This window comes from Diabrotica virgifera, chromosome 5 (genome assembly GCF_917563875.1).
Source record: "Diabrotica virgifera virgifera chromosome 5, PGI_DIABVI_V3a".
NCBI classification, from domain to species: Eukaryota; Metazoa; Arthropoda; class Insecta; order Coleoptera; family Chrysomelidae; genus Diabrotica; species Diabrotica virgifera.
The window spans coordinates 4,629,952-4,655,966 of NC_065447.1; the positions used below are offsets into that span (position 1 = coordinate 4,629,952).

At 32.7% G+C, this 26,015-nt stretch overlaps 1 protein-coding gene across 2 annotated transcripts; it reads right to left on the minus strand.

The window, feature by feature from the left end:
• Positions 1-1,159: 1,159 nt before the first annotated feature.
• On the minus strand, positions 1,160-25,178 carry LOC126884916 (zinc finger protein 271-like). Of its 2 annotated transcripts, XM_050651254.1 has the most exons (3): positions 24,788-25,178; positions 2,871-4,478; positions 1,160-2,282 (listed from the first exon to the last, which is right to left on the minus strand). In XM_050651254.1, the coding sequence occupies exons 1-3, from the start codon at positions 25,020-25,022 to the stop codon at positions 2,080-2,082; spliced, it is 2,046 nt and encodes a 681-aa protein (XP_050507211.1). In that variant the 5' UTR covers positions 25,023-25,178; the 3' UTR covers positions 1,160-2,079. The 2 variants fall into 2 exon arrangements, with proteins under 2 accessions (XP_050507211.1, XP_050507210.1); XM_050651253.1 differs by having other exon boundaries at positions 1,160-4,478.
• Between the last annotated feature and the right edge of the window lie 837 nt (positions 25,179-26,015).

Consider the following 26,015-nt stretch of genomic DNA (forward strand, 5'->3'; position numbering starts at 1 on the left):
TTAACCATTTTTCTCTAATAAGTATATCAAACATATTTGGCGGTAAATGTGAGTTTAAATAACATGTTTTAACCTTGTTAGAAAATAATGTTTTTGTCATTGCACTGTAGTAAGGCGGAATTTGGCTTTTATAGATAACTTCACTGTACTTTACCGTACTTAGATAACTTTCTACCAAAGGTATAGATTTTTTAGTTCTCCAGTACCTATGAGTGAGGTCTAAAACTGATAGCTCATGTAGATCTTGAACAGATAGAAGTTAGAAACAGAGGCGAACAAAGTCGGTTTAAAAATAAATAAAGGAAAGACCAAATCGATGAACTTGAATACGACACAAAATATACAACTAAGAATAAGAGAAGGAATTATAGAAGAAATAGACGAGTTTAACTATCTAGGAAGAACTATGTCGAAAAAAAAAATGGAGTACTCAGAGACGTCGACAAAAAAAATCAGGCCAGGAGCACTTTCGCAAGACTAAACAAGATATGGCGTACAAGCACCCTGACAACCCATACAAAAATAAAAGTGTTTAAATCAATGGATAAACCAGTCTTACTCTATGGCGCAGAATCGTGGACAATTACTAAAACAATAGAAAATAAACTCCAGGTTTTTATAAATAGATGTCTAAGAAGAATACCTAAGATATGGTGGCCCGAAGTTATATGCAACCGAGAGCTATGCGCCCGAGTAGAAAAGGAAGAAATTTGAAAACAAAATGTTGCGACATATTTTAAGAAAAAGCGAAAACGAAATTTTAAAGAAAGTCTTACATTGGAACCCACAAGAAGAAAACAAGGACGGCCAAAGGAAACTTGGATTAGAAATACCTAAGCAGATGTCAATATGACACGACATAAACAACCAGAAATGGAAAATGTTTTCGACTACCCTATTCCCAAAGGCGGGATAATGGGTTACATACATTTTCTGATACCTTTTACCTTCCGATTTTATACCGACGTAGTACAGTAATTGTTAAATTTTCTGTTATAAAATGTTACAATTTTAGACAATCTGAGACACAATTAGTGATGTTAATAATTTTTTTAGGAAGTTAGGTTGCTAGACGTGACTAGAAATTACTACACAACTAACATCTGCTCATAGCCAATATTATTAATAGTAAACAGACATAAATAACATAAACCTTACGCCAATCAATAATTATTTATTTACACCATTATAATGTATTGGTAACAAATCGCCGCTTCGCAAGAACGTAGGCTTAAGTCAAAATTTGACGAAATTGACTTATTAATGCAGATCTACTAAAAAGAAAAATATCTATCGCGTGAATAAAGACCTATGATGTTGATGTTAATAGTTGCTAAGAGATGGCACCAAGTGTCTATATTTGTTAGGGGCAAAAGTAGTTAAATACTTAACATTTTCGTATGAATACAGACCCAAGTTAGTTACGCCGAAGAATATCAAGCAATTTGTGTTTACTTCTCGTGAAGAACGATTGATATACTTGCAATTAGTTTTTGTGAAAATTCTCTCTAAAATAAGGACCCTTTTTGTAGTTAGGTCCCTTTTTGAAGTAAATGTTTCTCAGGAAAAAAGGCTCAAGTCTAATTGGGGTAACAAAATGATAATATTTAATAATTTTAACACCTTATAAATTTATCTAGTTATCACAGTTTGTATTTAGATGTATTTCTAACAAAATTGTATAGGTAAGTAACAACTTATTCGGAGTTATGCCCATGATCACATCTATAACATTTTAAAATGCTTCTCCTCTAAAATCGTCTTTTTTGACTTAAGCCTACGTTCTTGACAAGCGGCAAAACGAGAAAATTATTTATTGTACAAAATAAAAATGTTTTAAAGAAATATATTCCACAACATTTTATGAATTTCATCTATGAGTACAAGCTACATTTAAGAAAATGCGTACAAAGTTTTCTTGATCTCCTGAAACTGTCATCTTTAAATACATACGGAAATCAGCGCGCATGTGCGCCTTACGCAGCGAAGGGTTAAAATCTGTTTCCTTTACAGTCCAATTTTTGTCTTTTTTATTTTGTTTCAAATCACAGACTGCATCAAATAAGTTAAAGAAATTTTTCATGTGTGTAATCTCAAATGTGTTTTCAAATTAATTTTCTGAGAAAACTGCTTAAAACAAATTTCACACTTGTGAGGTTTTTCCCCAGTGTGCCGTCTTAAATGTGTTTTCAAATTACCTGCTTGACTAAATTGCTTAAAACAAATCTCACACTTGTGAGGTTTTTCCCCAGTGTGCAGTCTTAAATGTGTTTTCAAATTACCTGATTCACTAAACTGCTTATCACAAATTTCACACTTGTGAGGTTTTTCTCCAGTGTGCACTTTCAAATGTGTTTTCAAATTATATGCTTTACTAAACTGTTTAAAACAAATGTCACACTTGTGAGGTTTTTCTCCAGTATGCACTCTTAGATGTACTTTCAACTTACTTACTGTAAAAAAACGCTTAAAACAAATTTCACACTTATAACGTGTTTCTCCAGTGTGCACTCTCAAATGATATTTCAAAGTACTTGTTTCACTGAATCGCTTAAAACAAATCTCACACTTGTAAGGTTTTTCCCCAGTGTGCCGTCTTAAATGTGTTTTCAAATTATCTGCTGTAATAAACTGCTTAAAACAAATCTCACACTTGTGAGGTTTTTCCCCAGTGTGCAATCTTAAATGTGTTTTCAAATTACCTGCTTGACTAAACTGCTTAAAACAAATCTCACACTTGTGTGGTTTTTCCCCAGTGTGCAGTCTCAAATGTGTTTTCAAATTACCTGCTGTAATAAACTGCTTAAAACAAATCTCACAAGTGTGAGGTTTTTCCCCAATGTGCAGTCTTAAATGTGTTTTCAAATTACCTGCTTGACTAAATTGCTTAAAACAAATCTCACACTTGTAAGGTTTTTCCCCAGTGTGCACTTTCAAATGTGTTTTCAAATTATATGCTTCACTAAATAGCTTAAAACAAATTTCACACTTATGAGGTACTTCTCCAGTGTGCAGTCTTAAATGTGTTTGCAAATTACTTGCTGTAATAAACTGCTTAAAACAAATCTCACACTTGTGAGGTTTTTCCCCAGTGTGCACTCTCAAATGTACTTTCAAACTACTTGACAGGCTAAATTGCTTAAAACAAATCTCACACTTGTAAGGTTTTTCCCCGGTGTGCACTCTCAAATGCTTTTTCAAATTACTTGTATCACTAAACTGTTTAAAACAAATCTCACACTTGTAAGGTTTTTTTCCGGTGTGAACTGTCATGTGACAAGTTAAATGTTCTTTTCGAGCAAACCGATTTAAACAAATCTCACACTGATAAGGTTTTTCACCAGTGTGCACTCTCAAATGTTCTTTTAAACTACCTTTGCGTCTAAACTGAGTAAAACAAATTTCACACTTGTGAGCTTTTTCCCCAGTATGCTCTTGCGAATGTGTTTTCAAGGATTTTTTATGACTAAATTGCTTAAAACAAATCTCACACTTGTAAGGTTTTTCCCCAGTGTGCCCTACCAAATGTCTTTCTAAAATATCTGTTCTACCAAATTGCTTAAAACAAATTTCACACTTATGAGGTCCTTCTTCAGTGTGAACTGTCATGTGAAAAGTTAATTGAAATTTATGAGCAAACCGATCTAAACAAATTTCACACTTGTAAGGTTTTTCCCCAGTGTGCACTCTCAAATGTACTTTCAAACTACTTGACATGCTAAATTGCTTAAAGCAAATCTCACACTTGTAAGGTTTTTCCCCAGTGTGCACTTTCAAATGTGATTTCAAATTATAGGCATCACTAAATTGCTTAAAACAAATCTCACACTTGTGAGGTTTTTCTCCAGTATGCACTCTCAAATGTTTTCTTAAAATATGTGCTTCACTAAACTGCTTATCACATATTTCACACTTGTGAGGTTTTTCCCCAGTATGCACTTTAATATGTTTTGTCAAATCACCTGCTGTAATAAACTGCTTAAAGCAAATATCACACTTGTGAGGTTTTTCCCCAGTGTGCACTCTCAAATGTACTTTCAAACTACTTGACATGCTAAATTGCTTAAAACAAATCTCACACTTGTGAGGTTTTTCCCCAGTGTGCACTTGCAAATGTCTTTTCAAATTATATGCTTCACTAAATTGCTTAAAACAAATCTCACACTTGTAAGGTTTTTCTCCAGTGTGCACTCTAAAATGATTTTTTAACCTCCCCGATCGACTAAATTGCTTAAAACAAATTTCACACTTGTGAGGTTTTTCCCCAGTGTGCGCTTTCAAATGAGATTTCAAATTATTTGCTTGACGAAATGGCTTAAAACAAATTTCACATTTATAACGTCTTTTTCCCGTTAAAACTTCCATATTTTTATTTAATGTTGTTCCTTCAGTGTCTTGACTCATATCATTTCCTTCGTAAGATGAATCTTCAGTGAGCTTCTCCGTAATTTCAATTCTGATTTCATCTTGGAGATATCCTAAAATACAAACCAAGTATATTGTCATCATTTGAGTAAAACGGAAAATGAATGCAATAATCAAATTAAGCACAGCCTACAATTGAGGACCCTATTGGGACCGTGCAAGTTCGGCAAAGCGACCCCTATTTCTACGCTCTGTACTATTATTCGCACTTTTAATTATATTGGCCAATTATATTAGTCCTGGTTACTGGATAATTGTCAAGGCCATAGTCCAAAAAAATAATAAGAAGAAAAAATAAGATTCAGGTTATGTTATGAAAACATCAACAATTGTATGTAGTAAATAAAATTAGTTATTAAAATGCAGTACTGCAAGCAAAATACAATTAATTAAATTTACCTTTATATAATAATTGCATATCATATCAATATTGTGGAGCAATATATAATTTTTCTGCTTCATTGACAGAAGGTATGAAATATACGTCAATTTGACAATTTCAATTGACAATATGAATTATTTAAGATAGTTGCAATATTTCTCCGCGACTCGCGCAGGGTCGTTTCCGTTTTCCAAGTACTTGCACACCGCGAATAGGCAATGCAGTCCTTATGAGAGTTTTTAGCATGGTGATGCCGATTTTATCAAAAAGCATTTGTAATCGACCATTAGAGAGATTAAATTAAAACTGTTTTAGAAAGGCAATCTACAATTTTAGGATTCATATGCGTAATCACTATAGTATATCAAATAAACTTAAACGCATACGAATCCTAAAATTGTAGATTGTCTTTCTAAAACAGTTTTAATTGAATCTCTCTAATGTTCGATTACAAATTCTTTTTGATAAAATCGGTATCACCGCGCTAAAAACTCTCATAAGGACTGCATTGCCTATGTTCCCTATACTGTAAAGTCAAGGTGGGACGTACTATAGAAGTAAAGGGGTATAAGTGACAAAAAGTAAATGCCGTTCAAAGTTGAGCCTTCACTGAAATTGCCATGATTTTTTAATGCTAGTTGTTCTTCTGCGATTTAGTAACTGTAGGCATTATTATTATTACTAGTTACAAAAAATCATAATTTTATTGACTTTACTCATTTTGGAGCTATTTTTAGGTTGCTAAGTAGCACTTGTATCCTTTTACTTTTAAGAAATTCAACACAAAGGTAAAATATGTAAAAAGAACATAACGTTTTTGTACAAATTTATTCTTCACCATAACACTAATACATAATGTGACTTCCGATTCATCGACATCAGTGTCGTAATGGTGGTCCAAATCATCATTTGCTACTTATGGTAAATTGGAGGTACATAGTTGACTAACTGTTGAAGATTGACCTTTTGTGAATTTACAAAAGGTCAATCTGTACTGGTAGGGCAGTCAATGAAAGCAGGAACAGGTTATTACCCCCGAATTCTATCCTACTGCATGGATTTTAATCAAATTTTAGGAATAGCCTGAAAATATCTCCTTATTCAAAGTCTACCCTATGCCGATGTGTGCTTTTGTCTTGGAGGAGGTTCCCACCCCTTCTTGGGGGTGGAAAATTTGTTGGTTAAATAACTACGGAAGTTGCTAGAAAACCCAATTCTAAGCAAAAATTGTTCTATAATTTTTTTTCGAAAACTCAATACTTTTTGAGTTATTCGTGGTTGAAAATTGGCCATTTTCATTGAAAAATAACACCTTTTCAAACGGTTTTTTGCGAATACCTTAAAACCATGCAACTAACTAAAAAAATTATATAAAACATTTTTGTAGCTCATAAAAAAATAAAGAGATTCGTTCCTTCTTCAATCTTCTAGTTATAACACAAAAAGAGATATGGTAGGTAAGAGTTTTTTTTTGGTGCATGCCAGTGGCGGCTCGTCAGAGGAGGCAAGGGAGGCTCAGCCTCCCCATAAATTTTTTACACACTCTATACTGTTTTGTTTATCATGAATCGCGAAAACAACAATTACTCTCACTATTATACAACGTGTAAATTCCATATTATCACTAATTATCCATACGTACGGAGCATTAGCATTAGAACGCATGATCGCGTCTCAGTTTTATTACATTATTTTAGGCAGGACCCTGGGTTATCCCGAGATGCACGAACGGAGCCGAGAAGCCCAGCATTATCCGTTGCTAATGCTCCGTGCAGCGCAGCAGGCGTTTAAGGAGACCCGGTCTCCTAGTGGCATCTACGGCGCCATCACACGCTGCCCGGAGATATACCAAGGGAGGCAGTGTAGCTTCTCAGCTCCGTTGGGTGGTTGGGTGCGTCTCGGAACAACGAATTTAAGGGTCCTGACTAAAAATAATGAAAAATCTAAAAGTGCGAATTTTGTTATGAAATTTGGTATGTGGGGTTATAATAATATTTGGAACAACTTGCTCAAATAACTTTTTCCGATATCTCTAACTCAAAGCAAAATATCGGTAATTTATCGTGTTTTTGAATTCGCAGTAGGCCGCGTTTAGAATTAAAAAAATTCAGTCGAGTATCTTAAAAAATTTGAAGCTTCATTATGTATGGACTGCAAAACTTCAAATCTGTATTTATTTTGATATGCGAGGTATCTATTTAGGTACAAATAGATGGAATTGTTAACAAATAAACGACACAAACTTTGGTATTAAACTTTTACTATTAGACTAACTATTTTTAAAATGATGATATCATGAAATTATGAATTAGGATGATATTATGAAATGTAAATAAAAAATGGTCAAAAGATGGGGCATTAAATTACATTTTTTGGCGCAAATTTTTGGTAGTGCAAATTTGTCTAGATATTTTACAGTTAGGTATAGCCTCCCCTACTGTAAAAATCACGAGCCGCCACTGGTGCATGCTCAAAGCAGTGTAATCAACTTGAAATAACAGAGAAACGGTCGATTTTATGTATATAATGTTACCAATACCTTTTATTGTGCTTGAAGTCCTTTCAAATAAGCAATATTAAATGTCGATTAACTTCAAACTAAGCGAGATATGCTGCAAAAAATTGATGACTAACGAATTTTAGGAAAAAAATTGAGAAGTAGGTATATTTAACCCTTCACCCACAAGAATTTAAATGCATCGTTTTCCTACTACAGTGTCATTTTTATGTTAAAAAAGTTGAGCGGGTTTAAAATGAATGGTTTTTGAAAAAAATAAGATCAAATTATAGAGCGCATATTTAAATTTTTGAAGTTATACTTCTTTACCGGCGATAGAGGGTAAATTTTTATATGGGAAAACCTAGCGACCGGGCGCATGCGCATTATAACTTTGTTCTGATTGGATGTTCAAATGACATGTCAAAAATTATTCAATATGGTGGCTGTGGCACAGCTGTAGTTAGATTATTTATGGTTGTTGCGTTTTAAAATTTGTGTGAAAAGAAACAACAAATAAAAGTTAGTTAATAGTTATACTGCCATTTTAAATAGTTTTCATATACCTATATTTTTGGACTTTTGGACTATTTTGGACAAGGAAAACTCATTCTAATTTGGTAAGTACCTAGTTTTTATTATAATCATATTGTAATTATACATTTGGATTAGGTTGAAATACATACATTTATTTTCTCAAGAATGCGGATTTTAGAGAGAAATCCCAAATTAGGTTTGATTTTTATTTTTAAATTATGATTTTTTGGCGTAGATTTATTTATCTAGTAGGTATGTAATGCTTTGATTTACATACTTACTTTGATTACCAACAAAAGTTCTACCAATCTTCATCTAATATATTGTTTTCTTACTGTTTTGTTATATTTGTATATTTTCTTCCACAAAATTTAAACTACATAATTTTCAAAACAATTGTCAAACAGTAAAACGTTCAGTTACCGTATTTTTCCACATGATAAATAATGTGCGATTGGACGAGTGAGTCTACGCTTCGATTATGAGTCAAAGCGGCACGAAATTCAAGGGTTCAATTCCCGATGCAAGTTTTTTTTTTTATTTTTTTATGTATATTATGATTGTAAGTATATTTGTTATATAATTTTTTTTTCAGCAAATGCGTATTTAAAATTTTTGCCAATTATTATCGTCCAGAAATCATTTTTTCTTTGTGGCATTTTTCAATGTGTTTGTGTGCGTTTTATTCTTTTATTTTTTTAAATTTTTGGTATAGTCTTAAAAATCACATAATATGTAGTAGAAGTATAACTTCTTACGTGCGTACAAAGTACACACACATTCTTGTCTTAAAAATCTTCTTTTTCTCCATGTAACTTGAAAATGATAAGAGATACTGTTATAAAAAATAAAATCAAAATGTTAATCTACAAGAAACCTACATTTTTGTATGGCATCTTTTTTTGGCATCTCTTATTATTTTCGAGTTACATGGAGAAAAAGGAAGAGTTTTAAGAAAATTTAAAAATGCGCTCAATGATTTGATCTTATTTTTTTCAAAAACCATTCATTTTAAACCCGCCCAACTTTTTGAACATAAAAAGAACACTATAGTAAAATGTATTGTAGAAGGAAAACGATGCATTTAAATTCTTGTGGATGAGGGGTTAAATATACTTCTCATTTTTTTCTTAAAATACGTTAGTCATCAAATTTTTTACAGTTTATCTCGCATAGTTTGAATGCAATCGACATTTAATATTGCTTATTTTAAAGGTCTTTTCAAGCACAACAAAAGTTATTGGTAGCATTAAGGCCCCGTCTCACCATCAAATAATTGACAGTTATTTGATCAAACTTGACTAGTGACACAAACTATACATACTGTCACTTTGTGTCACTAACTGTCAAGTTTGATCAAATAACTGTCAATTATTTGATGGTGAGACGGGGCCTTGATACACCTAAAATCGACCGTTTCTCTGTTATTTCAAGTTAAATACACTGATTTGAGCATGCACCAAGAAAACAAGTTTTTTTCACTTACCATATCTCTTTTTGTGTTATAACTACAAGATTCATAAAGGAAAGAATCTTTTTGTTATTTTATAAGCTACAAAAACGTTTTATATAGTTGTTTTAGTTAGATGCACAGTTTTTAAGGTATTCGCAAAAAACCGTTTGAAAAGGTGTTGTTTCAATGAAAATGGCCAATTTTCAACCAGGAATAACCCAAAAAGTATCGAGTTTTCGAAAAAAAAATATAGAACAGTTTTCTAGTTCTCTAGCAACTTCCGTAGTTATTTAAGCAAAAAAATTTCCACCCCCGAGAAGGGGTGGGAACCGCCCCAAAGACAAAAGCACACATCGGCATAGAATAGACTTTGTTTCTTGGGCTATTCCCTACTTACTGTGAAAATATCACGTAAATCGATATAGTAGGATAAAATTCGGAGCCACATACCCTCATTGACTGCCCTATGGCAAGAGATCTGGTAGAAGGGCAGAGTTTTTGGCAGCCCGAGTGGGTCTCATAGATATAGCTCACTAAACTCTTTTATGCTAGCTCCAGCTTTGTAAAACAGGGTTAAAAGTTTGTCCTCTTGAAAATGTAACCATTGCCTACTCTGTATACGGAAATTAAGATAAGGATCGAGAAGGCAAGATCAGCTTTCGTCAAAATGAAAAAAATCTTTAACAGCCACGATATAAAATTGGAAATAAAAGTTCGTTTACTAAAATGCTACGTATTCTCCGTTCTTTTATATGGCGTGGAGTCATGGACCTTAACTGAAGCATCACTGAAGAGACTCGAAGCATTTGAGATGTGGTGCTATAGACGCATGTTAAGGATTTCCTGGATAGACAGAGTTACCAACGAAGAAGTTCTACATAGAATGGGTAAAGAGCGCGAACTAATCGTAACCATAAAACGTCGCAAACTTGAATACCTGGGCCATATAATGCGCAATGAACAACGATATGACCTACTTCGGACCATACTTCAAGGTAAAGTGCATGGGAAAAGAGGTCCAGGACGAAGAAGAATATCCTGGCTGCATAACCAGCGAAAATGGTTTAACTTAACCACTACCGGACTTTTCAGGGCAGCAGTCAACAAAGTCAGAATAGCCATGTTAGTGTCCAACATCCGTAACGGATAGGCACCATAAGAAGAAAGAAGAAATGCGGACAGTAAATGAAAATAATTAACCATTTTTTTCCAAATATTTTACAATATAATACATTTATTATTTCAAATCAATACAGATGTCTACGACCTGATATTTGATACTGTTCACGTTATCAACACTACATAAGTAATAAAAATTTAATGTTTTTGTTGGTCGGTGAAAGAAATGCGACACCAGGAAATTGTTAATTGTGTTTTGACTGGAACAAGGATTTAAGAATTTTAGCCGGAATGTTTTTTTTTCTCTGATTCTGGCTTTGGTTTAGAACTAGAACCTTTAGCCACGTAATTGTATAACTTATCACTAAGTCAGGGGAGTAATGTGTAGTGTGTGTGTTGAGTAAGTGTCTTGTTACTTTGCAAAGTCGATGTCATTGTCTTTGAAAAGAGACGCTAATTGTTTCCGAACGTCTGCGGTTCCTCCGGTGAGTACCGATCCCACAAGGACAGAAACTATTTTCCATCTATTAAATTATAATAAATGAAAAATTTCTGCCCCTGGTAGGATTCGAACTCCCGACCTTTTAGCCGGAATGTCTGATTAAGCATAATATGCAATAGACGTCGTTGCATTTTTATGAGTGTTTTCTTAAAAAAATACTTTCGGATTAAATTTCACAATAAATTTTGTGTCTAAGATTTTTTTAAGTTTGAAAGAAAAGTCGACGTGGTACGTGGTTCAGTATGGAGAGAAAAGTGTGAGACAGTTAGCTGAAAAATTTGGAATTTAAAAATCTTACAATTTAAAAATTTAAGCCAGTGAAATTTTGAAACATAAAAGTGATTTAATCAATCAGTTTTCTGAGAACGGAAACCTGGAAGCGACAAGAAATTTTTTGAAAACCGATGTAAAATTTTTGTAAAGTGCGGTCTAAAAATATTCCTGTTTCTGGTAAAATTATTCAAGAAAAGGCATTAGAAGTTGCAAGGGACTAAGCGTTGATATGAAAGCTTCTGGAGGATGGCTCAAGAAATTTTGTAAGCGACACAATATTTCCTTCAAATCTGTATGTGGCGAAGCAGCTGCTGTAGATTTATTAGTAATAGTTAACTGGAAGGAAAAACTGCTCATTTTAATGACAGTATAGGTAGGCACTCTCCGCGATACATTATTAACGCAGATGAGACGGGATTATTTTTTATAGTTTAGAGCAGAGGTCGGCAACGTTCTTAACGTAAAGAGGTTTTGAATTTCTTGTTTAAATTAACAATAGTAGGGCGCATTAAAATTTATTGAAGGGCGCAGTGGCGCCCGCGGGCGCCGCGTTGCCGACCTCTGGTTTAGAGCATTACCCAAGAAAATTATACCCTAAAAGGAGAAAGGTACATTGGAGGCAAAGCTTCTAAAGATAGGATCACAATTCTATTTTGTACCAATATGATATTTTGACAGAAGAATGCAGAGAGAAAATCGAAAAGTTCAATAATCAATGTTCATATACAATGCTGCTTGGTCATCCACAACTTGTGTTATGTAATATTAAACTAGTATCTCTTTTTATAGATACATACATGCACTTATATAAAAAAAAAATAAGTTAACATATTTTTTTCTCTTCAACGGACACCTCCTTTAAACGGACACTTTATGCGGAACGACTACTGTCCGTTCAAGGGAGAGTTCACTGTATATGAATTTTCGCAATTTTAGAAAGTGATTATAAAATAAAGTGCAAACAAAACTTGGTAATTTTTTGTACATACAAACGTACATTAAGTAGGAAAAATGAAAGAATACCCATGAACGAACATATAAAACACGCTGTATTTTCCTGTCACCGTTTCACATAAAAAATTGGCCAGCACAAGTACATGTAATAATTATTATTACATGTACTTGCGCTGGGCAATTTTGTGACACGGTGACAGGAAAATACAGCGTGTTTTATATGTTCGTTCATGGGTATTCTTTCATTTTTCCGACTGTAATCGATTGCCTCTTTTACCATTAGGTGTCGAGGATTCCTCCTTTTCTGATACTCTCTGCAAATTTACGCCACTTCTTCCTATTTAAAGCTAAAACTTAAGCTTCTTGCCACAATGTTCCTCTTTTCTTAAGTATTTCGTTTACACTAGTGTTCCAGCTTTTCCTTGGCCTGCCGCTCATGCTTTTACCCACTGCTTTGGCCTCCCATGTCATTTTCACTTGTCTGCCACCACTCATTCTTATCATATGTCCAGTCCATTTTAACTTTTTCGTTGAGCGATTTTACCTGTAGTTCATGTCTTATATCTTCGTTTCTTCTTTTGTCTAATCTTCTTGCTCCCACCACTTTTCTTATTTTTTGTATTTATATCTAAATACAGTGAGCCTACCTACACACCGTAGGCGTACTGGGAAAATCCACTAGCTCCATTTTTTTTCAATTTTGGCATTTTAATACTAAAATCCACAAACATCAATATTAGTCCATTCTTTAACGGTAAAATATTGCAAAACCTCTAAATTTTAAAGAACCGCTTGGATTGACATGAAATTTGGCATACACATAGCTAACAAGTCAAAGAGAAAAGTGATATTGTGCCTTTGCCCTGGGGGTGGTTTTCACCCCCTCTTGGGGGTGAAAAAATATTCGTCCAAAGAAAGTCAGGAAATGGATAAACTGGCTAATTTTAAGTAACTTTTCTTCTATAGAGTTTTTTCACTAAGTCAATACTTTTCGAGTTATTTGGCAGTGAATATGTTCATTTTTCAACAAAATAACCACGCTTTTAGACGGTTTTTCGCAAATAACTCAAATAGTAAGTATTTTGTCGAAAAAACATTAGTAGCGAAAAAATAGCCTGTAAATAATTTAAAAAAATGGTGTATATATCACGTCTCTACACCTAGTAGAAGCAGAGTTATAGCTAATGAAAAATAGGTTCATATTCGTCAAATTCCAAATGGAATACTTTAACGTGAAATAGCCAAAAATTAAGCACATTTCGGGGAAAATTCATTACAACTTATTTAAAGTGTTTAAAAAAGCTTCATTTTTGTTTTATAAAAAAAATTTCTAACATCAAAATTAAACAAGTTACGCTAAAAATAAAGTTAGTCCCTTTTGGTTTTGGTAAAAAAATCGAGAAAATCACCCCCTAATTAGTATCTTAAATGAACTTAATCGTTACGACTTCACAAGTTTCTTGACTCGTGTATATATTGTTTATACGATCTGTAAGTCTCATCGGCTCAAAGTCCTTATTATTGAAAGGGCTGTAGTTAAAAGGGGTTGAACGAGTCACTGAGAACGAATGTATGCACATTTAGAAACAGCAAATCTTAATCAATTTTTGTCTAACAGAAAAACAAAAAAATACATGATATTCAGAAAAGCAAATCTGACTTTTTTTGTTTTGTCGAGATTTTTGGTATCTCCAACAATTTTTAAGTTATTTTGAAAAAAAAGCATATTTTTCAAAATTTAAATTTTTAAAAATTTTACTTTGAAACCAAATTTTTTCAAAAATAAGCACTTTGAATCGATGAAACTTACAGATCATATAAAGACAACATAAGTAAAATAATTTGTGGAGCGGTAACGATTAATTTCATTTAAATTGCTAATTAGGGGGTGGTCTTCCCGATTTTTTTTTGCAAAAACAAAAGGGACCAACTTTATTTTGAGCGTAACTTGCTTAAATTTAATGCTAGAAACTTTTTGTAAAAACAGAAATAAACACTTTAAAAAAGTTATATTGGGTTTTCCCCAAAAAGTGCTTAATTTTTTGGATATTTCACGTCGAAATATTCTATTTAAAATTTGGTGAATATGAATCTATTTTTCATTGGCCATAACTCTGGTTCTACGAGATCCAGAGACCTAACGCGTACACCATTTTTTTTACTTTTTTATATTCAATATTTTTGCTAAGAACGTTTTTTTCGACAAAATACTTACTTTTTGAGTTATTTGCGAAAAATCGTCTAAAAATGTGGTTATTTTGTTGAAAAATGAACTTATTCACTCGCAAATAACTCGAAAAGTGTTGACTTGGCGAAAAAGCTCTATAGAACAAAAGTTACTTAAAATTAGTCAGTTTACCCATTTCCGGAGTTGTTTTGGACATGTATTTTTTCACCCCCAAGAGGGGGTGAAAGTCACCCCCAGGGCAAAAGCACACATCGGCACAATATCACTTTTTTTCTTTGACTTATTAGCTATGTGTATGCCAAATTTCATGTTAATCCCAGCGGTTCTTTAAAATTTAGAGGTTTTGCAATATTTTACCGTTTTCTTTTCAAATGCAAAATCCATTTTAAAAAAATTTAATATACAAGGTGTTTTTTGGGTTGGAACATTTATACAATATTTTTTAATCCGGACCTGGATTTTTTATAATTGTAATTAAATTAAATGACTGGACACCTAAAAGAATATTCGCGTGTTAAATATAAAATCAATATACAGTGGTTGACAAGTTGTAAGCTGTATTTCAATTTTTTTCTACTTAGAGCTCTCGCAATTCACTTAATTTCAGAATTCAAATTCCAAATTTCACCAGAAAAATCATTTTGCCAAAAATTCAAAGTATACCACTGAATTTAGTCTTTTATTTTCTTTTCAACTGAAAAATCCATTTTAAAAAAATTTAATGTACAGGGTGTTGTTTTGGGGTCGGAATATTTTTCCAATATTTTTTAAGCCGGACCTGGATTTTTTACAATTGTAAATAAATTAATTTATTGTCCGCCTTAAATGATATTTGCGTGCCAAATATAAAATAAATATACAGTGTGGTCAAAAAGTTATGAACCAATTAAGAAAATGGCAAAATAGATAAAACACCCAGTATCTTTGTTATTAATGGAGTAAAACCCATTAAGTGTCGTATTTTTGAGACCGCCCAAGTATCCTCTTTCTACAGTTAACGTATGTTACTTTCCCAATGAAACACCCTGTATATATATATATATATATATATATATATATATATATATATATATATATATATATATATATATATATATATATATATATATATGAAAGGAAAAGGCAATTGCATTTTATTTCACTTCGACCACCACCGATATTCTACACGACGTGTTTCGAGCTCATGTCAAGCTCTCGTCAGGAACATCTAGGTGGATGGTCGAGGTGTAAGAAAATGCTTTTGGCCTTTCTGGTAATAATAAAATAAAATAACCAGACTTCAGTACACTTGGTACGACATCTATATTAATTAAACGAAAAGATTTCTCTGGTATACAGAAGAAATCTTTTCCGTAGCGGACGCGAAAATGTAAATTTCAAAGTCTTCATAAAAGACGATGAACGACAAAAGACACCTATTTGTGTCACAGATTTGTCTACAAAGCCACGTTATTCGCTACACATTCGTCAATAACGGAGAAGAACCATGATATGAAAGGAAACGGCAATTGCATTTTATTTCACTTCGACCACCACCGATATTCTACACGACGTGTTTCGAGCTCATGTCAAGCTCTCGTCAGGAACGAACATCTAGGTGGATGGTCGAGGTGTAAGAAAATGCTTTTGGCCTTTCTGGTAATAATAAAATAACCAGACTCCAGTACACTTGGTACGACATCTATATTAATTAAACGAAAAGATTTCTCTGGTATACAGAAGAAATCTTTTCCGTAGCGGACGCGAAAATGTAAATTTCAAAGTCTTCATAAAAGACGATGAACGACAAAAGACACCTCTTTGTGTCACAGATTTGTCTACAAAGCCACGTTATTCGCTACACATTCGTCAATAACGGAGAAGAACCGTGATATGAAAGGAAACGGCAATTGCATTTTATTTTACTTCGACCACCACCGATATTCTACACGACGTGTTTCGAGCTCATGTCAAGCTCTCGTCAGGAACGAACATCTAGGTGGATGGTCGAGGTGTAAGAAAATGCTTTTGGCCTTTCTGGTAATAATAAAATAACCAGACTTCAGTACACTTGGTACGACATCTATATTAATTAAACGAAAAGATTTCTCTGGTATACAGAAGAAATCTTTTCCGTAGCGGACGCGAAAATGTAAATTTCAAAGTCTTCATAAAAGACGATGAACGACAAAAGACACCTCTTTGTGTCACAGATTTGTCTACAAAGCCACGTTATTCGCTACACATTCGTCAATAACGGAGAAGAACCGTGATATGAAAGGAAACGGCAATTGCATTTTATTTCACTTCGACCACCACCGATATTCTACACGACGTGTTTCGAGCTCATGTCAAGCTCATTTTCGTTTAATTAATATAGATGTCGTACCAAGTGTACTGAAGTCTGGTTATTTTATTATTACCAGAAAGGCCAAAAGCATTTTCTTACACCTCGACCATCCACCTAGATGTTCCTGACGAGAGCTTGACATGAGCTCGAAACACGTCGTGTAGAATATCGGTGGTGGTCGAAGTGAAATAAAATGCAATTGCCGTTTCCTTTCATATCACGGTTCTTCTCCGTTATTGACGAATGTGTAGCGAATAACGTGGCTTTGTAGACAAATCTGTGACACAAAGAGGTGTCTTTTGTCGTTCATCGTCTTTTATGAAGACTTTGAAATTTACATTTTCGCGTCCGCTACGGAAAAGATTTCTTCTGTATACCAGAGAAATCTTTTCGTTTAATTAATATAGATGTCGTACCAAGTGTACTGAAGTCTGGTTATTTTATTATTACCAGAAAGGCCAAAAGCATTTTCTTACACCTCGACCATCCACCTAGATGTTCGTTCCTGACGAGAGCTTGACATGAGCTCGAAACACGTCGTGTAGAATATCGGTGGTGGTCGAAGTGAAATAAAATGCAATTGCCGTTTCCTTTCATATCACGGTTCTTCTCCGTTATTGACGAATGTGTAGCGAATAACGTGGCTTTGTAGACAAATCTGTGACACAAAGAGGTGTCTTTTGTCGTTCATCGTCTTTTATGAAGACTTTGAAATTTACATTTACAAGATTTCTTCTGTATACCAGAGAAATCTTTTCGTTTAATTAATATATATATATATATATATATATATATATATATATATATATATATATATATATATATATATATATATTGATGTGATCTTGATTATTGATATGAGATAATATTCTTATATGTCATTTAATTTAATCAATGCATTAATAATAATCTAATTAATTTACCAGATCACATATCAATATGTTTTCAATCTCAGGGCTTTTTATAAAATTAATTACTTACTTACGTGGCTTCTAAGTATTTCTCAATGGTTCCTAATCGGGATAGGAAAGAAAAGAGTAAAATAATACACACATATGGGTTACAATTATAATCAAAATATTGTTTATTTTATTTAAATGGCAATCACTGCTTAATATTTGCTATATCTTATTATTCTTAAACATAACATTTACACATGGGAATCTTATTTCCTTTTGGTTTCCAATTGAAAGTTTTTATTAACATTTAACTATTATGATTTATTAGCAACAATTCTATTTAAGTTTGATGAAGCTTTTCTGATATTATTGATTATGTTCTTCAATTTTAAATGTGGTATTTAATACGAAAAAACCCATACATTTATGTCCAAACAAATGAGACTGACCTTTTTCTGGTGAACTGAGAATGTCTTCACACAAAACCCGTTTCCTGCTATCCTTGGCTGCGATCAAAACCTCGTCCTGGCTTTCAGTAATGTTCTCCTTTGAAAACTAGCTCTTATAGCTATCGTTCCTGCTTCTGTCGTGATGCTGTATTCTACCTTTTTCGAAACTGCAGTCAGCTACCGGGACACTCTTTGCTCAAGGAGGTTCTTTTACTCTCAACCTGGCCTACCTCTCGTTCCACGATAGATACTCCACACTCACGGAACTACACCGGCTTTCTCACTCTCCGTACACTACCGTCTACTACTGGACTTCACTTCTCGACAGCTCAAAACATTCCGCCCTCTATTTTTCATTCATTCCCCTACTTTCTAAATATCCCTTCCAGATTCACAAATCAACCTTCCACCACCAACTATCATTCGCAGTATTCCTCAAAACCAATTTTTAATCTTTCTAAATATGCTTAATGGATTTCAAAAAAAAATAGTTAATTCCCATTCTAAAATTACTTTCTACTATTTACAAAATTTAATGACCTATTATCTACTTCAACTGAGTCATATTTAGCATAGGCTAATGATCGAACCTTCCGCGAACAACCATAATGGTATGCGCCATTCACTTTGTTTATTCCAAAAATTGAAAATATTTTATATTAAATTGAATTTTGTTTATAATTATCAAATTTTAATTTTCATATCAAATAGAAATATAACAATATATATATATATATATATATATATATATATATATATATATATCTACTTTATTTCGTACTAATTTTTAAGGTTAAAACCAACGACAATTACTGTCGCCGTAGAAATTTGGAAAAAGATCTGAGTGATCAACCAATTCAAATTAAGAACTTTTATTATAAACGGACGAATATGGCTCTAGGTTTGCCTTATTTTTTGGCAAACTTACTGGACCATCGCTTTTTGGGAGAAAGACTTACTGCCGAACAAAAAGAACAGGCTTATGAATATTTTAATTCAACCAACACAGATTTTGTTCCGTTTGTAATGGCTCTAACTTCGAAATCTAAACCTGTTCCGTCTTTCATGTATGGTCCAAATTTCAAAAAAACATCTCCATTATTATGGCGGAAGTCTGTTACAATCGCTGAATCTGCTTGGCCTAATAAAAACATATTTATCGAATGAATTAACCAATTACTTACAGCAGTAGCCTCAACGGCAGCCATTGAAAGGTGCTTTTCAAGCTTTGGACTTGTGCATTCCAAATTACGAAATAATTTAGGAACCGAAAAGGCTGCTAAACTTGTATTCATGTTTAAATATTTAGACAGTTCTTCATACCAAAAATATGACAATTTGGAATGGATTTGGCCTGAACAAGAAACTGAAAGAAGGGAAAATGAAGAGGCAGAATTAAGTCTTGGGTGGTTTACTGGTTTTGATTCAGACACTTCTGATGTTAAGCCATCATTTTAATTAATTTTCTAAATTTTGGTTTTATTTTTTAAATGTTCAGAATTTTAAGTTATTTTGGAAAAATAGAAATACCTATATGTTTAAATTAATGTTTTCAATATTTTTACTTAATTTAGTTGTTACTTGGATACTCATATCATTTTGTTTTCCGTTTATGTAACATACTACCATACATACATTTATATTTTTGTATTTTTTATTTAAGTAAAAATATATCTTTTATACTGTTACATTCTACATTTAGAGTCTTATTTTGGTCAGTTTCTCTATTGAAATTTTTCCAAAATATCATAAATATCATATAAATATCACATTTTGGATATACAGGGTGTCCCGAAAAGATTGGTCATAAATTATACCACACATTCTGGGGTCAAAAATAGTTCGATTGAACCTAACTTACCTTAGTACAAATGTGCTCATAAAAAACGTTACAGCCCTTTGAAGTTACAAAATGAAAATCGATTTTTTTCAATATATCGAAAACTATTAGAGATTTTTTATTGAAAATGGACATGTATCATTCTTATGGCAGGAACATCTTAAAACAAAATTATAGTGAAATTTGTCCACCCCATAAAAAATTTATGGGGATTTTGTTCCCTTAAACCCCCCAAACTTTTGTGTACGTTCCAATTAATTAATTATTGTGGTACCATTAGTTAAACACTACGTTTTTAAAACTGTTTTGCCTCCTAGTATTTTTTCGATAAGCCAGTTTTTATAGAGATGCAGCTTCTTTTTCAATATATTTACGTAAAAAATTTATGGGGGTTTTGTTCCTTTAAACCCCCCAAATGTTTGTGTACGTTCCAATTAAAATATTATTGTGGTACAGTAGTTAAGCACAGTTTTTTTCAAAACTTTTGCCTCTTAATCTTTTTTTCATAAGTCACCTATTATCGAGATTATCGTAGCTTCTTTTTCAAAATATACCAAAAAATGTAAATTATAAATACTTTTTCAGATTATTAACAGGTCTCTATAATCGTGCTTAACCATATACAAATATGTGGTGGATTCGACAAAAAATATTCAAAATATGTCGATAAACACTGGCTTTTCGAGAAAGTACTAAGAGGCAAAAAAGTTAAAACATTATGTTTAACTAATGGTAGCACAATAATAATTTAACTGGAACGTACACAAAAGTTTGGGAGGTTTAAGGGAACAAAACCCCCATAAAATTTTTATGGGGTGCACAAATTTCACTATAATTTTTTTTTAAGATTTTCTTGCTATAATAATGCCACATGTCCCTTTTCAATAAAAAATCTCTAATAGTTTTCGATATATGGGAAAAAATTGATTTTCATTTTGTAACTTCAAAGGGCTGTAACTTTTTTTATGTGCACATTTGTACTAAGGTAAGTTAGGTTAAATCAACCTATTTTTGACCCCAGTATCTGTGGTATGATTTATGACCAATCTTTTCGGGACACCCTGTATATCGGATATACAGAGAGAGTCTGTAAAGTGGAATAAATTCAATATCTCAAATACTAATTGTTTTTTTGGAAAATGCTCAGACCCGTCGATTAGTATTTCAAATTGTCCTTTTTGACATTCAATAATAATGTATACAGGGTGTCCCAATTTAGAGATATGACGTCATCGTCGATTTTCTTAAATGGCAACACTGTCATTTTGATAGCTAATTTGATAGGGTTTGTAAAGTTATACATAACTGCAAAATATCAAATTTTTATTCTCTACCATTTACAAGATAATAGAAAATAACAAAGTTATATCTGTAATTTGGAATATATTCAATAATTAAAATACTAACTGTTTTTTTGAAAAATGCTCAGACCCGTCGATTAGTATATCAAATTGTCCTTTTTGACATATAATAATAATGTATACAGGGTGTCCCAATTTAGAGATATGACATCATCGTTGATTTTCTTAAATGGCAACACTGTCATTTTGATAGCTATTTTGATAGGGTGTGTAAAGTTATACACAACTGCAAAATTTCAAATTTGTATTCTCTACCATTTAGATGATAATAAAAAATAACAAAGTTATGAAAAAGAAGTAATCAACTAATAATTGAATTTAATTATTTCAATAAATTAAGCAAAAACTCATAATGTTGCCCTCAATTATTGTCAAATTGTCAATGGGCAACGTTATGAGCATTTGCTTAATTGAAATAAATAAATTCAATTATCATTTGATTACTTTTTGTTCTTCATAACTTTGTTATTTTTTATTATCTTGTAAATGGTAGGGAATAAAAATTTGAAATTTTTCAGATGTGTATAACTTTACACACGCTATCAAAATAGCTATCAAAATAATAGTGTTGCCATTTAAGAAAATCAACGATGGCGTCATATCTCTAAATTGGGACACCCTGTATACATTATTATTATATGTCAAAAATGACAATTTGATATACTAATCGACGGGTCTGAGCATTTTTCAAAAAAACAGTTAGTATTTTAATTATTGAATATATTCCAAATTACAGATATAACTTTGTTATTTTCTCTTATCTTGTAAATGGTAGAGAATAAAAATTTGATATTTTGCAGTTATGTATAACTTTACAAACCCTATCAAATTAGCTATCAAAATGACAGTGTTGCCATTTAAGAAAATCGACGATGACGTCATATCTCTAAATTGGGACACCCTGTATACATTTTTATTGAATGTCAAAAAGGACAATTTGAAATACTAATCGACGGGTCTGAGCATTTTCCAAAAAAACAATTAGTATTTGAGATATTGAATTTATTCCACTTTACAGACTCTCTCTGTATATTATATATATCCGATAATTTGATATTTATATAAATATCATGGATATTTTGTGCTCTGCTTATAACCACTGACAAGTATTATACAGTAGCAACTTAATACTAAAATACTTGAAAACTTGGAACTAAAAAACAAAACACTAGGAGCTTTTCTAGATATGTCAAAAGCATTTGACAGTTTGGATCATCAAATACTGCTGATCAAACTTGACAAGTATGGAATACGAGGCCCAGCTTTACGTTGGATAGTCATTTATCACAGGAAGGTCACAGAGAGTTTGTCTGGAAACTAATGGTGAGAGAACACTCTCAGAAGCACTGAATCACGAGTTGGGGGTACCCCAGCGAAGTGTTCTTGGACCTTTTTTATTTCTTGTATACACCAATGATCTTGCTGAATCTCTAATAGATGAATCATCTAGCCTTATTAATTTCGCAGATGACTCAAATTATATGATTTGGGCCAAAACTGTTGAAGAGTTGCTCTTAAAAACAGGTGAAAATCTGGAGAGGGCTGAGAGATGGTCTGCTGGGAATAAATTATTGTTGAACTGTGATAAGACTGTCTTCATCTATTTTAGAATCATTCAGTCTCGAGGTCCGATCACGAATATGGTAAATATTCAATCCGACCACATATAAACATCCAACTATGTCAAATTCCTGGGTATCTACATTGACCAATATCTGCAGTGAGATATACACCTATTGCAGTTATGTAAAAAAACTGAACTCTGTACAGCAGGATACTCTTCTTACTGTTTACTATGCTAACTTTTATTCTTGACTACGTTATGCAATCATGTTCTGGGGAAATGCAGTGGCAACATCAGAGCTTCTTATCATTCAGAAAAAAGTAATACAGATTATTATTGGGATGAAAATCAAGGACTCATGCAGGGGGAAATTTAAACTACTAAATATTCTTACTTTTCCACCCATCTACATTTATGAATGTTTAAAGTTTCTTTTTAACAACCCTTCATTATTTAACTATTACATCTCCAATCATAACCATCACACAAGAGCTCTAAACCTAACTATCCCTAGATGCAGACTTACTCTAACAGAACAGAGTCCATTATATGCCTGTATCAAATTCCACAACAAGTTACCATCACCGTTAAAACAAGAGATTCAATTTGGAAGATTTAAAAGAGAGTTATTTAAATACCTGGTCATTGTAGAACCATATACTGTGGTGGAATACCTGGAGTATATGTTGTTTTTGTAACATGTAATGTATAATTTTTAATTTTAATTATGATAATATGTACTTTAGATTTATACAAACTCTTTTCTTTTTACTTTTACTTGACATTATTTGCTCAAATATGTAAAAATTTTATGCAAATAAAAATTATTCTATTCTAAAAAAAAACAAACTGAAATTCAAAAATGAAATATACAGCTTACAAAATCAAATTTGGAATGAACCCGATTCTTTGTGTGATGAAATATTACGGGTTTATTTGAATAATCTTAATACAAAAACAATTAAAAGTCTGCTTTATTACTATGCAGGAACTGTCAAAAAGAAATATTGTTTGACAGTTTTACAAGGAATTTCTATAAAAAATATTCAGTTTTCATTTATTATAACAAAACAATTTTCAAAAATACATTACAACCTCTTCAGGGTCATATCGCCTGGTGAGAACAATAGTGGCGAAACTCCAAAATGAACATTTAGAGATAATCTTATTTGAAGTTTTGGTGAAACTGCTAAAGACATGTAGGCGCCCTATTGTAATAAGGAAATTAAATAATTGTTCGCCGATATTGCACATAAAAGAGGGCATATTTAGATGTCGGTTGATGGACCTAACTCAAAAACGTTGATTTTCGTGTTTTGCCACTATTGTTTTCACTATGCTCACTTGCCTGATGAGAAAGTTTCTGACGAGGTCTGTTAGACCTCGTACTGCCATATTTGAAGTTTTACACAATTAATTCTGCCATATACGAAGAACTTGAAGAAAGGCCTACTCAAATGTTTTGAGCGAAAAATTTAAGACGAATATATGGAGGCATAAAAGCACAAGGTTTGTGCTGCAGGCATTACAACTTTGAGTTGCATAGATGTTTTGGAGAACCTGATGTTGGAAAATTCAATAAGATAGCACGCTTTAGATGGATAGGTCATGTAACCAGACGAGAGGAAGTTGCCATAGTCAAAAAAGTTTTTGACCGAGGAGGGTCGATACGACAACGAGCAAGATCGAGACTTAGGTACCAAGACAACCTAGAAAATGATTTAAAATCTATTGGAATTAGAGCATGGAGAAGACTTGCCAGAGATAATGGGGCGATTCTGAAGAAGGCTTTGGCTCATAAAGAGCTGTAACGCCATTGATGAAAAGAAGAACTTTGACGGGGCCAAATAGACCTTGTCCCGCGGGTAACGTGTTAACTAATAAGTAATTAATTTATAATTGTTCCTTATATGCCCTTAAATTTAATTCGGCATGAAAATTATTAGCTAGTAAAAAAGTTATTTCTCTTTATACTACTTCTAAATATGAGAAGACTTAAATATTTTGCTACTAACCTTTTTCAGTTTTTTGGGTTTCTTCAAATTGATCAAGTTTATTTCCATGTTGTTCTATTTCAGTATTTATGGGGCATTTCTTCAAATCTAAAGAATTAGATGCGTCACGAGTACTTTCCTCATTGGACTCTTCTTGAATTTCACTTTTAAAGCCATCCAAAACAGCATCATCCAAGTGATTATACTCTATTTCTATTTTACAAGTTTCCTCGTTCATTTCCTGATTTGCTTCCATTTGATTGCACTTGATTTTATGTATTCTAATAATAATTTAAAATTTAACAATCTTAGCCAAAGCCAAAACAAAGTGTCTCATGGTCTCAAGTCAAAGGCAGAAAAGCCTCGAACAAAAACAAGACGACAAGACTGAAGACTACAAGACACAGACACAAGAATGCACAAGAAGACACAAATTGAAAATGGCGGATGCGCAAGCGCACCGCATGACAGAAGGCACAGCCACAGAATAGAAAACAAGCAGAAGGCCCACTCTCGGATGCCGCCTTTGATGTTTGCGAGTACGCGCCCGCCATTTGTATTGAGGAAAAAGCACAGGTTCGGATTGAGAAATTTGTGACAAGCTACGACAGAACCGTAATTTAAATATTCAGACCTTAATTTAGTAAATTTGAAATAATTTCATGTGTATTCTTCAAGTAAAAGTAGGACATGAAATATTGTATATTATTATGTCTATGGTTGCCGTAAACAAATTTAATTTGAATCAATTTTGGTTAATTTTTCTATTCCTGGATAAACATATAATTGAAATGTACTGAATTAAAATATAATAAATAATACAATAAAACATTTTGTTATCCCGTTAATAAACAACTGATAATTGAATTTATTGAGTGGAAAATTAGTATAAATAAAAATGGCAAATGACATCATAAATTGTTTATTTTAATTTTAATTTTAAATTTTCACATAATTAGGTAATAAATAAATACAAATAGCCCATTAAATGAACGGGAAATTCGGCGATACCGTGTAATTTTCAGGGGCAACTCCGAATTGCATGAAAATTTGGATTTAGGTTCTCTCTACTTCAAAGTTGAAATTGTGCCGTTGGTTGCTTTAACTTGGGGGGTGACAGTCACCCCTTCTAGGGGGTAAAAAAACATGTTCAAGACAAGACAGGAAATGGATACATTGACTGATCTTAAGCAACTTTTGTTCTATAGAGTTTTTTACGTAAGTCAATACTTTTCGAGTTATTTGCCAT

Coding starts and splice junctions, on each gene's coding strand:
- LOC126884916 (XM_050651253.1), bottom strand. CDS start 25,022: ATGGAAGCAAATCAGGAAATGAACGAGGAAACTTGTAAAATAGAAATA. Junction 4,479..24,787: donor AACCCAAAAAACTGAAAAAG/GTTAGTAGCAAA, acceptor TTTGTATTTTAG/GATATCTCCAAGATGAAATC.